Below are 17,280 nucleotides of genomic sequence, written 5' to 3'. Positions count from 1 at the left end.
CTCTATAAAAAAAAATAAAAAAAAGAAATTTAGCTTTTCAGAGAGAGAGAGGTCTTGTCATGTTGCAGTCTCAAATAATAATAATAATAATAATAAAGGAAAAGCAGTATTCAATTTCAGAGTCTTCCACTGTAAAGTTACTAATTGGCCTAATTTCAATAGTGTTGTGTCTCAGGGAATAGGGAGGCCTAGAAGAGGGAGAGAGATGGGTGAATAGCTGGTTGGTGGATCAGTCAGAACACACACATTTATCAGTTAAGTTTGACTTTTTTTTTTTTTTTTTTTTTTTTTGAGACGGAGTTTCGCTCTTGTTACCCAGGCTGGAATACAATGGCGCGATCTCGGCTCACCGCAACCTCCGCCTCCTGGGTTCAGGCAATTCTCCTGCCTCAGCCTCCTGAGTAGCTGGGATTACAGGCACGCACCACCATGCCCAGCTAATTTTTTGTATTTTTAGTAGAGACGGGGTTTCACCGTGTTGGCCAGGATGGTCTCGATCTCTTGACCTCGTGATCCACCCGCCTCAGCCTCCCAAAGTGCTGGGATTACAGGCTTGAGCCACCGCGCCCGGCTAAGTTTGACATCTTATGTGGGCTTGGTTCATGATATCCCAAAACAATTACACCAGTAATATAAAAAATTACCACATAGTACTACAACAGATAATAATAATGAAGAAGTTTGAAAGAGAAGAATTACCAAACTGTAACACAGAGAACACATTTTGTTGGAAAAATCATGCTGATAGACTGGCAGACACAGTTACTGCAAACATTCAGTTTGTAAAAAAATGTAGTATCTGCAGAGCACAATACAGGAAAGCAAAGTTAAACAAGGTATGCTTATATAAATTTATTTACCAGATTTTATAATATCAAAACCTAGTAGTATCCCTTAAAATTTATAAGAGTAATATCTTTATCACAGTGAGCTCACTACCTCATTGGTACAGATGTTTCAATAAATTTAAGATTGAGACAAATTCGTAAATTCCACCTCCATACTTTTATCAAGGTTTTGGAGTCAGAAAGGGCCTTGTAGGTTTTCTAGTTCCTGATGTTTAGGTATGAAAAAATATCTGGAGTATATCTGTAATGTCATGAAGAGTAACAGTCGTTCTCACAAAATGTCTCCTGATACCCTGTTTGAGACATTGACCTAGAATGGTCTGGGTCGTGACGCACTATGATGCTTCTCATCTTGTGAGTTACAAATTTTTCACCCACTTGGTGGCCAGAAACAGACCACATAGAGTTTTGATGCTCTTAGACAGTGTGGTCATATAGGTAATTGTATAGTTGCAGTTATAAATCCTATTTGGCTAAACGTAGGCTCTGACAAATCTTTGAAGGTGGGAAGTCTCTTGAATTGTAACCTAAAATCTTTAAGAAAGAAGGACAAATGTTGAAAATCAAATTATTATTTTAAAAATAAAATTGGGGTGAATGGTTAATGCTGACAGAGCTAAAAGCGCCATCATCTGGTCCAGAGTAGGGGATTTCACACATTGCTTCTTGGCAGTAAACAGTAGAATCTCAGAGGTGCGGAAGCCAAAAACCTCTGCAGAACAACTATAACCTCTTCCTGAACAGCCACTTCTGTTGCTTGGTATACAGAATAAAAACTTTTTAAAACAGGGTTTAACATGTCTCAAAATATATTTGAAAAGTTCTCACCATAGGGGAGTTGTAGCCTGCTGCTTCATTTGTTGTATATATAACATATATATTCCAAGTGATACATATGCACATCCGTATAAATATGTACGCATATCCACTAAATTCTTTGGCATAAGTTATTTCTAGTTTTAGATTTATTTTGCTAAAATGAAAACCAGCCATCTAATTTATACCTTAGTGAAAATAAAATGAAAATGTTTATGAAGAAACAGCTTAAAAGCATTCTTTAACTAGGATGGTTACATATTTTTGTTTTTTAAATTGAGCTTTCAGAACTATCTCTAGGACAACAAAAATTGTGGGAAGAGAATAGAAAATACTTAACTGGAAGAGAAATGGCACTTTTCAAACAAGAAGAATTTGAATTTCATCTAAGAAAGGATAGAAAATAACGAGCAATGTAACTTGGTGCTTCATTCTTTCTGAAACAGCACAAAGCAAAAACAAAGTGGAATTTCATATTGAATTTTTCATCTAGTGCCTCAGTAAACTCCAGGCTAGTTTATTTCAGTGTCAGGTGCCATTCTTTATACATTGGGGATCAGGGAAGGTAGGTAATGTTTCTTTAAAATAGTTAACATTGGCCAGGTGTGGTGGCTCATGCCTGTAATCCCAGCTCTTTGGGAAGGCGGGTGGATCAGGAGGTCAGGAGTTCAAGACCAGCCTGACTAACATGGTGAAACCCCATCTTTACTAAAATTACAAAAATTAGCTAGGCATGGTGGTGCATGCCTAAAATCCCAGCTACTCGGGCGGCTAAGGCAGGGGAATTGCTTGAACCCGGGAGGCTCAAGCTGTAATGAGCCTAGATCGTATCACTGCATTCCAGCCTGGGTGACACAGCAAGACTCCATCTCAAAAAAAAAAAAAAAAAAAGATAGTAAAATCTAGAAACAATGTTGAGTCTAGTTCTCAGAAAAATTACACAAAGGAGAGGAAAATTGTTTTTATAGTAATTGAGTTCCTGTGAAAAGGATTAAGCAAAGGTGGTGTCCTTACAACATTTTTGGGTCTTTTTCTAACACTAATTAGAGGCAACAGGATATGAAAAGAGCTTGGCCTAATTTGAATCCTAGATTTACTACCTGTTAACTATGTGATCTTAGGAAGTCATTTAACCTCTCAAAACTTTGGTTTCCTCATCTATAAAAATAGAGTTGTAAATTGTGTGAGGATTAAATGAAATAAAGTGTAGAACCAAAACCACCTAGCAGACAGTTTGGGAAGATGAAATAGTGCTGCAAATGCCTGGTGGTGATAGTTGCACAACAGTGTAAATGTACTTCATGCTACTGAACTACATACTTAAAAATGTATTAAATGGTAAATTTTATGTTGTGTATATTTTACCACAATTTTAACAATCCACCTAGCATATGGTAGTTAATACTGATTTTTCCCTTGCTTTCTTGAAAGATAGAATTTTCTTTTAATTCTCAAAAAATAACAAGTTGTATAGCAGGAGATGTTTCATAAAGCTGTTTTAAATTGCATTCATAATTCACAGTAATGTTTATATATTTTGATTACTATTTGATTCAGCCATTCTTGTTTGGAACTATTCTGTCTCCAAGATCTTGAAGTAAGAGCTTCCCGTCTCTGACCACAACCTCTATCTCAATCTGCAGCTATCACTCCTGAGTCTGCTTTGTGACCTCATTTTGACCTATTTCTAGCCTAGCTCTATTCTTCTGAGTTGGCACACCCTGTTACATTTGTTTTCTTGAGCTCTACAGTCAGCAATTACAGTGTCCTATGAAACCATTGTAGATTGTTTCTCCTTTAACCTTCTGCCATGTTCACCGTCCCAAGCTCCAGTCATACTTTTTTCCTGTGTTTAGCTTGCTGAACGTTTTGGAGAAAGTTCTCAAATAAGCCCATTAGCACTTTAGATAAGCTATCTCATTTAATTCAGTCCCCATAGCATCCCTGGGGAAATATTATGTTACTCACTTTATGGATGATGGAACTGAGGCTTAGAGTGGTATAGTGACTCACCCATGGACACTTAGTTTTATATATAGTTTTGGGATCTGAAACCAGGTTTGTCTGATATCCAAGCCTACATTCTTCATATTCCTTTGGCCCCATTCTCTACTATGTTTTCCCCACCTTTTTTTCTTTTTTTAGTAACTATAGGATAGACCTTTTCTACTCTTAGACTTTAAACCAACCACCAATCATAGTAGATAGCTTAACCCACTTTACTGAAACAATTGAGGGCATCCAGCAGAATCTCCTTCAACATTATTTTCTTCATATAGGCATTCATTTCTCTGCCTCATTGCTGATAAAGTATCTTCCTTTGTCTTACTGATTCCACTTTCTCGCCTGGGCCTTGCTTTATGATTTATTTGTATTCTGCCTCCTTTGAGATATCCTTTCATGTTGATTATTTTCCCTCTACCTTAAAAAAAAAAAAAAAAACTAAAAAATATCAATTAACAGTCTTATAGTAATTGGTGATCTCAGCGAGAGCCATTTCAGGGGAGTAATGAGTACAGATTCCAGAAGACAGAGAGTTGATAAATGAATAGGAGACAGGGAAGTTGAAAATGATGAGGGCAGACTTCTTTAATGAAGGCTTATGATGAAATGGGGAGGGGCTGTATGATCAAAGGACTGTTTTGTTTTGTTTTTTTCCCTAAGAAATTGAGTAGATTTAAACATGATTACATACTTTAAAAAAAGAAAGGGAAAAAAAAAGGGAGAGGTTTGTAGAGTAACACCCCAGACTGAGATTCATGAGATTAGCCTCAAATGCCTTTATATACAGACTATATCCATCTTTATAAGCCCAGCTGAAATGACACGTCTCTGCAACTCTTTTTGATTGGTTCAGGAGGAAGTTTTTCTTTCTTCTCTCATTTCCTGTAGCAGCTTATACATCTCTCATGGTATTTAACACACATTGTCTTGAATGACACTGTAGTTATTATGAGCATTACTGTCTGGGTTGGATTCCTGGCTCCACCACTTACTAGCTGTGCGATTTTGGGCAAATTGCTTATTCTCTCTGTACTCAGTTTCCTTATCTATAACATAGGGATAATATTAGTAGCTACATCACTGTTACGAGGATCAATACCTGTAAAGCTCTTAGAACATGCATTTTTCTTCTATTAAATTGTAAGGGTTGGCTGGGCACGGTGGTAATCTCAGCACTGTGGTAGGCTGAGGTGGAGGCAGTGGGGAGCAGGGGGTTGCTACTACTCCAATGTAATTGCTTTCTCAGAAATTAAGGCAAAAAATCTTAATGACCATGTAAAGGAAATCCAACAGAATTATACACAATCTCTGTCTTTAAGAAGCTTATAGTCTGGTTAAGGAACCAGACTAAAACATATGAAAAGTTAAACATTTAGTTAATGGTTCTAGTAGTAGGCCATAAAGGAGTACATGATTAAATATGTTACATTGTACAGACAATGATGATTCTGGAATTTAGAGAAGGGATTTACTTTAGTCCAAGTTAGTCAAGGAAGCCTTTATAGGGCTGGTGGAATTTGAACTTAGCCCTGAAAAGTGAGTGAACTTCAAATCAGAGTGAGACTAATCCAGATTTCTTGTTGATGAGTTTTACAGTACTTTGTTGTCCTTTAATTTTTTTCTTAAAATAAAATTTTAATGAATTTTAATTATTTTTTATTTTTAATTACTTTTTAATTATTTTTAATTTATTTTTAATTACTTTTAATTATATTTTCTACTATACATATTGAAGTTTAATAAAAACTTGAAAATATTTGACATGTCACTTGCCTTCAGTTTTCTATTTCTGTATTGTTACAGGCATCCCAATTTTCAACTGCTAAAGGAAGGACAAAGGTATGGATGAATTAGTATCATTTACCATCTATTTATTTATGTTAATAGAAACATTAGGAGTGAACCAGGTGGTATGAGCTGTTGGACTTCCTGTGCTGATGCATTATGTAAGTGTCCCATTCTAGCCCACACAAAGAAATATTTGACCTGTTCAGCTTTTTCTTTTGTGATGGTAAGATGATGTGTTTGACCTGTATGATTTATTGTACAGCTGTTCCTACTGAGGAAATCTAATTTAACCTGTTGAAATATGACACAAATACAGCCTCCATCTCAGATACTGTGCTGCTTTGTCAACTAGATTGTGCCATTACATTTGTTGAAAGGTGTTTATAGTCCTATAGGATTTCAAAACCAGTAATGTATCAGTTACTTAATAATTTAAAGAGCATCTAAAGCATTAATATAAATTCCAAGTTGTGATTTTTTTTTCTCAACTTTCCTCATGGTATTGTTTGCCTGACCATGGCCATCTCTCAAAACACATCCCTTAACTCTCAGAATAAATGTTCCTAGTTAGTAGTCACTACCTTAGTCAGGTCATTGGGCACAAATAAGATATATCTATTTATTGGTGTATATCTTTTAACTTATACCTTCAGATTAGTATAAAAACATATAATTGCCTTAAAATTCCAAGAGGAAGTATGAAATACATGAAAGTTAAATTGTTCTAATTTTGTTGAAGTTACACCTGTTTTTACTTTTCTTCTGATGTAAGAGACAGCACCATGGCTGTATGGGCTAGATTCTAACTAGAAGATGGTATCTAATTCTGAACTAAGTTTTCATCTTTTTTCTTCATTCCCGTCCACAACCTTGCTTTCACCTTTTTTTAAATCTATTTTTTTCCTTTACATTTCCCCACAGCATACTTCTTGACCTAGAGTGTTTTTCATCCTGATCTTTTAAAGTTTTGATATGTGTCTATGCTTGAGGGCATCCTTGTTTGTTTCAAGTTTGTATAAAATAAGCATATATTATATATATATTTTATATATACGTATTGTATCTATATAAATATATATATATAATATGTATATATTATAAAGATTAAAATATATACTTCATATATATTGATACATATATTTTTGCAACAACAGGCAAATCCAACTACTGCAGTAGGATAGCATTATCAAGTTTTTAAAAAATTTTTTGTTATACTCTTTTAACAATTTTTAAATAATTGGGGGAAAAAGACGAAGGAAGAAGAACTATATCAAAAAATATATTATTAATAGATATAGCGAAATTATAGGCTTCTTCTGAAATTTATGTATCAGAAGCTATAAACAAGGTTTTATCTAGGGAATTACAATTTTTAACTTGAAAGTTATAGTGTATAAATACTATGGAGTACTTCACTTTCCTATTGTTTTGGGTTTTATTTGCTATTTATTATTTAATTATTTTATTTCTCTTTCATTTTACAGTTGCCATTCTGGAGTAGAAGTAGAGTTATGCAGTAAAGCCATTAAAACATCAGATATACACTGTCCTAGCCACTTTGAAAAGCAATATGAATCTAGTTCTTCCAGCACTCATAGTGATAGTAGCAGTGATAATGAGCAAGACTTTGTTTCCTCCATTCTACCAGGAAACAGACCAAATTCAACAAGTATTAGACCACAGCTGCACCAGAAAAGCATAATGAAAAAGAAGGCTGGCCCCAAAGCTAACTCCATACACAAAGACAAAGAACAGACAGTAGTAGATGTCACTGAGCAGTTAGGCAATTGCAAATTAGATAGTCAGGAGAAAGCTGCTACAGGTGAACTTCCTTTACAGAAGGTAAATACTGAGAATTCTTCAAATAGTACTTTGCCTGAAAGATTAAAAGCTTCAGGTAATTCTGAAAGTAAATACAGTAGGTCAGAAATAACTCTAGTAGGCATAAGTAAGAAAAGTGCGGAGCATTTTAAGAGAAAATTTGCCAAATCAAACCAAGTGTCTAGGTCAGTATCTGGTTCAGTGCAGGTGTGTCTTGAAGTTGGAAAGAGAAATTTACTTAAAATTTTGAGGGAGACTTTGATTGAGTGGAAGACAGAAGAAACTTTGAGGTTTTTGTATGGCCAGAATTATGCTTCTGTGTGCCTGAAACCCGAAGCCTCTCTGGTTAAAGAAGAACTTGATGAAGATGACATAATCTCAGATCCAGATAGTCATTCCCTTGCTTGGAGGGAATCTCAGAACAGCTTGGATGAGTCTTTACCTTTTATGGGCTCAGATACAGCCAGTAAACCACTGCCCAGTTACGAGAACTTGAAAAAAGAAACTGAAAAGTTAAATCTGAGGATCAGGGAGTTTTATAGAGGACGATATGTTTTGGATGAAGAAACCACCAAATCACAAGACTCAGAAGAGGTATGTCTTACAGGCATTGAGTTTTTCCAGGTCATTAACATTTGGAAAACTCACCACAGCAAATCTTGGAGCAGGAGGGATATTGAAGAGATAATTGTTAAATTTTCAAATCGTTTCTTTAGTCATTCTGCCTTTTGGTTTACAGTGCCATCTCCATTGTTGGCATTGCTATTTTACAGATAACGTGCAATTTTTTTCTAATGTAAAAATATCCTAAAATGGTGGGACAAAGCTTTCCCTAATTCTACAAATAAGAAATGAAGCCTCTGAAGAGGCTTGTTTTTTCTTCTTCAGTATGTATTCTTTCAGATTTATACATGGGTATGTGTGTGTGTATGTTTAATGGAAGTATATGCTATGGAATAGACTTGCTAGTTACATTGGAAAATATTTAGCAAGCATGCCCATTTAAAATATTATAGATGAAAATAATTTGTAAAAGAGACTTACTGGGAAAGAATGGACAAAGAGAATGGAAACCACATTCAGATAGACCTAGATTTGAACATCTGTTTTGTCATTTACTAGCTGTATGAAAAATGAGTTTCTTGCTCTGTTTGCTCATCTGTAAATGGGACTATTAATAGCTTCTCTTGCTCAACTGTTATTCATTTTAAAGATAATGTTTGTAAACGGTTTATTACAGTACATGACATATAATTGGCACTCAATAAATAGTACCCATATGTAGAGATTGAAAATGTGCCACTGAGATTTAGTATTTCAACTACCCATTTTTGATTGATGTGTACTCCCTGGAAAATAAAGTCATTTAACATGAAGAGGAATGGGTAGTAACCTTGTTTTTACCACAAAACTTTATTCTCAAAAATTGCTAAGTAATTGTGGCTCTAAATTTAAAAGCACATTGGAGATTTGGAAAGAGGGTAGAAGTAGAAACATAGCAAAAGATTTAAAAATGTCTTGTATTTCTATGGAGTGTTGCCTGGCCCAGCGCCTTACTTCAAATCATTTCAAGTATGTTATTAGACATCATCTAAAACTTATATTAAGCTGGGAAAAGCATTGATCTCTGTCACTGAGGTGCATAAACCTACCGTAGAAGATCACTTATTTTATCATTTTGTGCATTTTAGCCTTAAAAGGGAAAAAATAATCCCTGAAATTTGATTTTTTGTAAATTTATAACATTTTCCAAAAATATTACATAACATTTTAAAACGTTTTCACTGAGGTATAACACAAATAGTAAGTATATGATTTCTTGAATTTTCACATATGAATATACTGATGTAATCACTACCCAAGCCAAGAAATAGATCATTACAAGTAAACTAGAATCCCCATATATATCCTCTCCTAATCAGTACCTCTTTTCAAAATTAATATTATATTAGCACAGATTAGTTCTGTCAGTTTTTTTGACAGTATATATTCTTGGCATCCAATTTATTTCATGCAGTATTATACCTTTGAGTCATATGTGTTGTTGCATAGAGCTGTACCTCATTCTCTTATTGCTGCATAGTATTCCATTATATAAATACACCATTTATGCTAATGGACATTTAGATTATTTTGAATTTGGGGCTATTATGAACAATATTCTTACGAACTTTCTTGTATTTATCTCTCTGCTATTATGCATATGTATTTCTGAAGTATCTAGGACTGGGAATGCTAGGTTATTACATTTGCATGTCTGCAACTATACTAGATAATGCCAGTTTTCCAAAGTGGTTGTACCAGTTTACAGTTCTACTACTACTATATGGGAATTTCCTTGACTCCATGTCCTCCCTAGTACTTGATATTGTTAGTTTTAGCCATCCCAGTAGTATTGCTTTGTGATTATAATACATTTCTGTGATGATTAATGAATTCAGCACTATTTTATTTGCTTATTGACTACTTGGGTAGTCTCTTTTTTGAAGTACCTATTCAAGTTTTTTTTATTATTTATCTGTTGGAATATCTGGAGCAGGCGTCCCCAAACTACGGCCCCCTGAGGCCATTTATCCGGCTCCCCACCGCACTTTAGGAAGGGGCACCTCTTTCATTGGTGGTCAGTGAGAGGAGCACAGTATGTGGCGGCCCTCCAACGGTTTGAGGGACAGTGAACTGGCCCCCTCTGTAAAAAGTTTGGGGACGCCTGATTCTGGAGGGTTTAAAAAAATGATTTGTAGGGATTCTTTATGTATTCAGGATTCAAGTCCTTTGTCAGTTATATGATGTGTTGCAAATATTATCTTCTACTCTAAGACTTGACCTTTTGATCTTTTTAATAGTGTCGTGAGTCCAGTTTATTAATTGTTCTTTTCAGTACTTCTGTAGTAAATCTTTACTTAGTCCAGATTATTTTATCTTCTAAAAGCTTTGTTGTTTTTCCCTTCACATTTAGATCTGTAACTCATCTGGGATTGATTTTTGATTATGGCAAGGAGTATGGGTCAGATTTCATGTTTTCCCATATAGATAATCCAATTTACCCAGCACCATGTATTAAAAAGTTTCTCTTATCCCTGTTCTGTAGTGTGGCCCTTGTGATAAATCATATTTTTATAAATGTGTGGGTTAATTTGTCTATGTATCTATCTCTGGGCTAGTATCATGCTGTCTAATTATAGTAGCTATATATAGTCACATACTGCATAACAACATTTCAGTCAACAACGGGCCATATATACAATGATGGTCCCATAAGACTGTAATGATACATTTTTACTATGCCTTTTCTATGTTTAGATACAAATAATTGCCATTGTGTTACAGTTGCCTACAGTATTCAATACAGCAACATACTGCCCAGGTTTGTACTTAACAGCAGTGGGCTATACCATATAGCCTAGGTGTGTAGTACCATCTCAGTTTGTGTAAGTACACTCTATGATATTTGCACAATGACAAAATCACCTAACAACACATTTCTTAGAATGCATCCTTGTTGTTAAGTGACAAATGACTATAAAATTTTAATATCTGGCCGGGCGCAGTGGCTCACGCCTGTAATCCCAGCACTTTGGGAGGCCTAGGCGGGTGGATCATGAGGTCAAGAGATCGAGACCGTCCTGGTCAACATGGTGAAACCCCGTCTCTACTAAAAATACAAAAAATTAGCTGGGCATGGTGGCGCGTGCCTGTAATCCCAGCCACTCAGGAGGCTGAGGCAGGAGAATGGCCTAAACCCAGGAGGCGGAGGTTGCGGTGAGCCGAGATCGCACCATTGCACTCCAGCCTGGGTAACAAGAGCGAAACTCCATCTCAAAAAAAAAAAAAAAAAAATTTAATATCTGATAGAAATAGCTATCTTTAAAGTCTGCTCAGTAACATTTCATAGTTCTCTGTGTAGAGGTCTTAAACATATTTCATTGCATTTATTCCTAGGTATTTGGGTTTTCATATGCTTTTGAAAGTGATGTCATTTAAAAAATTTTTTTCTAACTGATGTTTATCTAGAAAATCAATTCATTTTTGTCTGCATTAACCTTGTAGCCAGTAACATTGCTAAACTTACCTAGATTATGAAGTATAATAATTTATAATAATTATCAATTCTAATAATGTGTAGATTCATTTGGATATTTTACATATGTGGCCATGTCTTATGTGAATCACAGTTTTGGTTTTTTTACATTCCAGTTGTTATTCCCAGTATTTCTTTTCCTTGTCTTGTTCCACTGCTTTGAACCTTCAGGACAATGGGCTTCATTGTCTCATTCCCTATCTGAGAAGAAATGCTTTAAATCCCACTAAGTATGATGTTTGTTGTGGAGGTTTTTTGTATAGCCCCTTTATCTGATTATAAAAGTTTTTCTAATTGACTAATTATCATTATCCTGAATGCATATTGAGTTTTATTATTTTTCATGGGTATAAAGATTATTATATATGTTTTATTTTAACATTTAGTTTTTAAGTTTATTTTTTACACAAATAAATTCATGCCTCCGCCTCGTGACCATCTAGGATTACAGTGTGCACCAACATGCCTAGCTAATTTTTTTTGTAATTTTTGGTAGATATGGGGTTTCAACATGTTGGCCAGACTGGTCTCAAACTACTAGCCTCAAGTGATTCACCCACCTTGACCTCCCAAAGTGCTGGGATTACAGGCATGAGCCACCACACCCGGCTCCCAATGTGTAGTGTTTTATCCGTCACCCCCGCCCCCCGCTTTCTCCCTTGTCCCTAAAGTCCACACATAGGAATTGTTTGGACCTGGGAGATGGAGGTAGCAGTGGACTGAGATCACACCACTGCACTCCAGCGTGGGCAACAGAGCAAGATTCCATCTCAAAAAAAAAAAGAAAAAGAAAAGAAGATTACACACTGGGTACAGTGTACAGCGCTTGGGTGATGGGTGGCACCAGAATCTCAAAAATCACCACTAAAGAACTTACACTTAGCAGGGGAGTGAAGTGGACTTTGTGAGGGTCCTTGGTTGTATTTTTTTTAAGTGCACTGATTTTGTATTGGTTGGCCTCCAGCCAGGAGGTGGTGCTTTCAAGAGTGCCTCAGCTGCAGAAATACTACTGCAGGGATACAAGCTTGCCCTTGGGTCAGGCAGTGGGCGGGGCCATAAAGCTCCCAAGAGATTAAGTCCTTTGTCTGCAGCTACCAGGGCCAGTAAAGAAAGACTATCAGGTGGGGGCATCATTTGGTGAGTCTGAGCTCAGAATCTCCTTGGGCAGGGCTTGCTGCGGCTACTGTGAGGGATGAAGTTATGTTCCCAGGGGGATTATGGCTGACTCTGGTGTGTCAAACAGGTCACTAGGGAAGTGGGGGAAAGCCTGTAGCCACAGGCCTCACCTAGCTCCCACACAACCTGCAGCCCAAAGGGCCAGTCTCATTCCCACTGTGCCCCCACAACAGCACCAAGTTTATTTCCAGGCAGCTGATGAGCAGGGCTGAGAACTTGCCCCAGGCTACAGGCCTCCCAGCTGAGAAAGCAAGCTGACTCAACATTTCCTCGGCTTTTTAATGTTTCTGCAATAGTTCTTGGAGCAAAAATTCATGATGTGAGTCTCCACATACTCCACACCCAGTGGGAGCTGCAAATTAGTCTTGCCTCCTATCTGCCATTTTTCCCCAGACCAAACATTAATTTTTAATATTAAACCAGCTTTGCATTCTTGTAATAAACTCAATTTGATTGAGCTATAATAGCCTTTTAATATAATACTGGATTTGGTCTCCTAATATTTGCCTTAGAATTTTTGCACATATTTTCAGATTGAGTGAGATTAGCGTATGAATTGGCCATGGTCTCATCATAAATCATATGATGCAAATTAAGTAATTTGAGGAAAGTTTAATTACAAGATTGTTTGCCAAAGTGTGAAAATGGGGTCAGAGTGAAGAAAACCAAAGGAATAATACGCTAATCATAGTTTGACAGCCCTCACCACCCCTAGACCTCAAGGAAAAAGAGAAGTGGACCATGGGGTCTTCCAAGGAAGTGCTGCAGGTAGTGGACCAAGCAGGAATTGACTCTTCTGCACCATCCAGTTTGTTATTCTTCATTGGCAAAACTCAGATAAAAGCCAGAGAGCAAGGAAGCCCAATGATGCGGCCCATGCAGATCGGCCTTCTGAAGTACAAAGACAGGTAGAGAAGGGTGAAATTTTTTCAGAATGAAGATACCTGGCACTGCCTATAATTTTCCTTTCTGATAATATCTTTATTAGGTTTTGGTTGTAATCATTTGGTAAAACAAGTTGGGAAATGTTCTCTCCTTTTCTGGAAGAATGTGTCTAAAATTAATGTTGTTTATTTAAATGTTTAGAATATCACCCATTGAACTATATTTTCCTCTGATTTTCTTTGGGGGTTTTCAATTTTTTAATTTTTTATTTTTTTGAGATGGAGTTTCACTCTGTCACCCAGTCTGGAGTGCAATGGCACCATCTTGGCTCGCTGCAATCTTCACCTCTTAGGTTCAAGCAATTCTTCTGCCTCAGCCTCCCAAGTAGCTGGGATTACAGGTGCCCACTGCCATGTCTGGCTAATTTTTGTATTTTTAGTAGAAACAGGGTTTCACCATGTTGGCCAGGCCAGGTTGGTCTTGAACTCTTGACCTCAAGTGATCCGCCCACCTCAGCCTCCCAAAGTGCTGGGTTTATAGCTGTTAGCCACCACCCTCATCGGTGGGTAGTCAAATTTTTTTAACTTTTTGTTACGGAAATTTTCAGACATACACAAAGATAGACTAATACAATGCCTTACTATACAATGTGTGGTCCATGGAACCACTAGCATCAGCATCACCTAGAAGCTTGTTAGAAATGCAGACTCTCATCCCCACCCCAGATCTACTGAATGAGAATTACTTTTTAATGAGATCCCCAGAAAATGTGCATGCCCATTAACGTTTGAGAAGCACTGTTGGGGTGTGGTGGTTTGGGTTTTGGTTTTGGTCTGCTCATTCCATCAGTCACTGAGAAAGATGAGTTAAAATCTCTCACCTTAATTGTGGATTGATTTTTCCTCCTTTTAGTTCTGCAAATTTTACTTTTTGAGACCATGTTATTGGCTATAAATGTAAAATTGTTATGTTTTCCTGGTAAATTGAAACCCATATCACTATGGAGTAGCCTTTCTATTCATTTTCTTTCTTTACAGTTTACTTTGCTGACATTAATATTCTTGTATTAATGTTGTCAAGGACAATCTGTCTAGATTGATAACCTTTGTTCTTTATGTGGAGAATTTAATCCATTTGCATTTCATGTCATAATTCGTATACAGTATTTGGGTTTAAATCTACCATTTCACTCCTCTTTCTATGTGTCCCACTGATTATGTCTTCCGTTTTTTCTCTTGCTTTTTTTTGTATTGGATCATTATTCCATTTTTTAGCCTCCGTTAACTTGCTTTTGTATACTGTTTTGCTGATCATTAAATGGTTACCCTAAAGGTTAAAACCCGAATCTGTATCTTATTAAAGTCTAATATAAGTTAATACTTTTATTGCTTCCTGGACAATTAGTACCTTAGAATGATTTAACCCCATCTATCCCTTCTTGATTTCTATTATTCGATATTTTTATTTTCTGTATATTTCAAATACTACAAGATTATTTATAGCCAATACTCAGCTGGATTATCAAATTAATTACTCTCTCATTGTTTCTCATTGCTTCTATCCCCATTCTTCCATCTGGGATCATTTGCCTTGTGCCTGAAGAATATCCTTTACTTCTTTTAGTGCCAGTTGATAATGAATTTTCTCAGTTTTTCTTTGTCAGCAAATTCTTTATTTTACTTTCACTTTTGAAAGATAGTTTTCCTTTTTTTTTTTTTTTTAAGACAGGGTTTCACCAAGTTGGTCAGGCTGGTCTTGAACTCCCGACTTCAGGTGATCCACCCTCCTTGGCCTCCAAAATGCTCGGATTACAGGCATGAGCCACCACGCCCAGCCGAAAGATATTTTTCTATATTGAATTTTAGATTTCTTTCAGCCTATTTTCTTTCAGCCTATTGAAAATATCATTCCCTTGTCATTCCATTTGTATCTCTTATTGCTACTCTTTTGAAAGTATTGTGTTTTCTTCCTCTAGCTTCATTTAAGATTTTTAAATAAGTTTTGGAATGTTCTCAGTTATCTCTTAGATATTGCTTCTATTCCATTCTCCCTCTTCTCTTTAGTCTTTTTTACTGTATCTTGTAGGTCTCTTAATCTCCTTTTGTGCTTTATGTGTTTGGGGAGTGGTGATTGCTTCATTCTGGATATTTTCCTATTCGGCATTCTCTCTTCAGTCACTTCCACTGTGCTCTAAAGTCTACCCATTAGTTCTTTCTTTTAAATACTGTATTTTTCTGTTCTAGGATTTTCATTTTGTTATTTTATATAATTTCCAGTTCTATGTCAAAACTTTTCAACCTTGTCATTTTTCTTCAAATATATTAAACATTTTAAATAATGCTGATAACTTCATTATCTAGATTCCCTGAGGATTGATCTCTGTAGGCTGTTTCAGATTTTGATCATATTGTCTTATTACATTCCAAACATTGTATGTTTGCTTCCATAAGCAAATATAAATGATTTGTAGCAGTTCCATATCACTGTAATCTAATTAGAGATTAAGATGATTTCAAGGTGGGATTCACTCCCTGAAAGTGAAGTCTTTCCAAGTCCTGGTCCATATTTGCGGAGGGTCTTTCCAAGTCCTGGTCTCATATTTGGGGAGGGTTGCCCATACTCCTCCCTTCTTGAAGGATACCCTGAACACTTTTTATTAGAAGAACTGCTCAGTTTCTCAGAATCTAAATTGAAAATTAATACCCTATCTGGAATTGCCTTCTCCAGGATCTCAGCCTGTAATTCTTTACAGCCTCATTAGCTCTCTGATACTAACAAATGTGTTTCAAACAAATGTGGGTTTTTCTCCCCAACTTTTTTCAGTTCGCAGAGAGAGAGTTGGTTTGAATTGCCTTGTCTGCCATTTCTAGAATGGTTAGAGGTCAAATGACATGATGACAGAACTCCTCATATTTATAGCATTTGCTAATTTTAATATTTTAATCCCCTACATTTATATAGCATTTAGCAGTTTACAAAATCTTTTTTTCTTTTCTTTTTTTTTTTTTTCGAGACGGAGTTTCGCTCTTGTTACCAGGCTGGAGTGCAATGGCGCGATCTCGGCTCACCACAACCTCCGCCTCCTGGGTTCAGGCAATTTTCCAGCCTCAGCCTCCTGAGTAGCTGGGATTACAGGCATGCGCCACCATGCCCAGCTAATTTTTTGTATTTTTGGTAGAGACGGGGTTTCACCATGTTGACCAGGATGGTCTCGATCTCTTGACCTTGTGATCCACCCGCCTCGGCCTCCCAAAGTGCTGGGATTACAGGCGTGAGGCACCGCGCCCGGCCCTACAAAATCTTTTTTTATACATTTTATGATTTAATAAAGGAGGTATTAATATCCCAGTTACACAGATGAGAAAACTAACTCTCCAAAGAGGGCAAATGACTCAAACAAGTTTACAACAGCCTAAGGACTGAGATGATACTCAAATTTAAATCTAATTCTCAAGTCTAGTTATTTGACTACTCTGCCACAGATATAAACTTTTGTGTTTTAACGTTTATTGTTCTACTTATCAAAGAAAGATTGTAAACTTATGATTGTTTTGCTTTGTTTGAAAATATGATTCAGCATGATTCTACCTTTCCACTGATAGACTCAAGTTCCCAGAACCAGATTAGAAAACGCATCGTACTTGAAAAGTTGAGTAAAGTGTAAGTATGTAATTGCCATTCCAGCTTTTTAGCATTTTTAACTTAACATTTATAAGCTCATAATGTATAAGTATTATCCTAAAATTTTGAACATTTTGAAAAATAATGTGAAAATTTTATGTGGATTTCTTCACTTGAGAAATTTGAATTTTTAAGATATCCCATGTAACAAATAAAAATTTTCGTGTAGGAGACAGAGGTGTA

At 36.2% G+C, this 17,280-nt stretch overlaps 1 protein-coding gene across 5 annotated transcripts in view; it reads left to right on the top strand.

The window, feature by feature from the left end:
- RPAP2 (RNA polymerase II associated protein 2) overlaps positions 1-17,280 on the top strand; it is an 89,810-nt gene that overhangs the window by 15,729 nt on the left and 56,801 nt on the right. For all 5 annotated transcript variants that reach the window (XM_010343856.2, XM_010343857.2, XM_003933305.3 and 2 more), the window contains exons 7-9: positions 5,472-5,507; positions 6,941-7,871; positions 16,994-17,076. In XM_010343856.2, the coding sequence (XP_010342158.1) occupies positions 5,472-5,507; positions 6,941-7,871; positions 16,994-17,076 (1,050 nt within the window). The remainder of the gene's footprint in view (positions 1-5,471; positions 5,508-6,940; positions 7,872-16,993; positions 17,077-17,280) is intronic.

The sequence above is a fragment of the Saimiri boliviensis genome, chromosome 11 (assembly GCF_048565385.1).
Source record: "Saimiri boliviensis isolate mSaiBol1 chromosome 11, mSaiBol1.pri, whole genome shotgun sequence".
In the NCBI taxonomy this organism is placed as follows: Eukaryota; Metazoa; Chordata; class Mammalia; order Primates; family Cebidae; genus Saimiri; species Saimiri boliviensis.
This window is presented reverse-complemented; position numbering and strand designations above follow the sequence as displayed.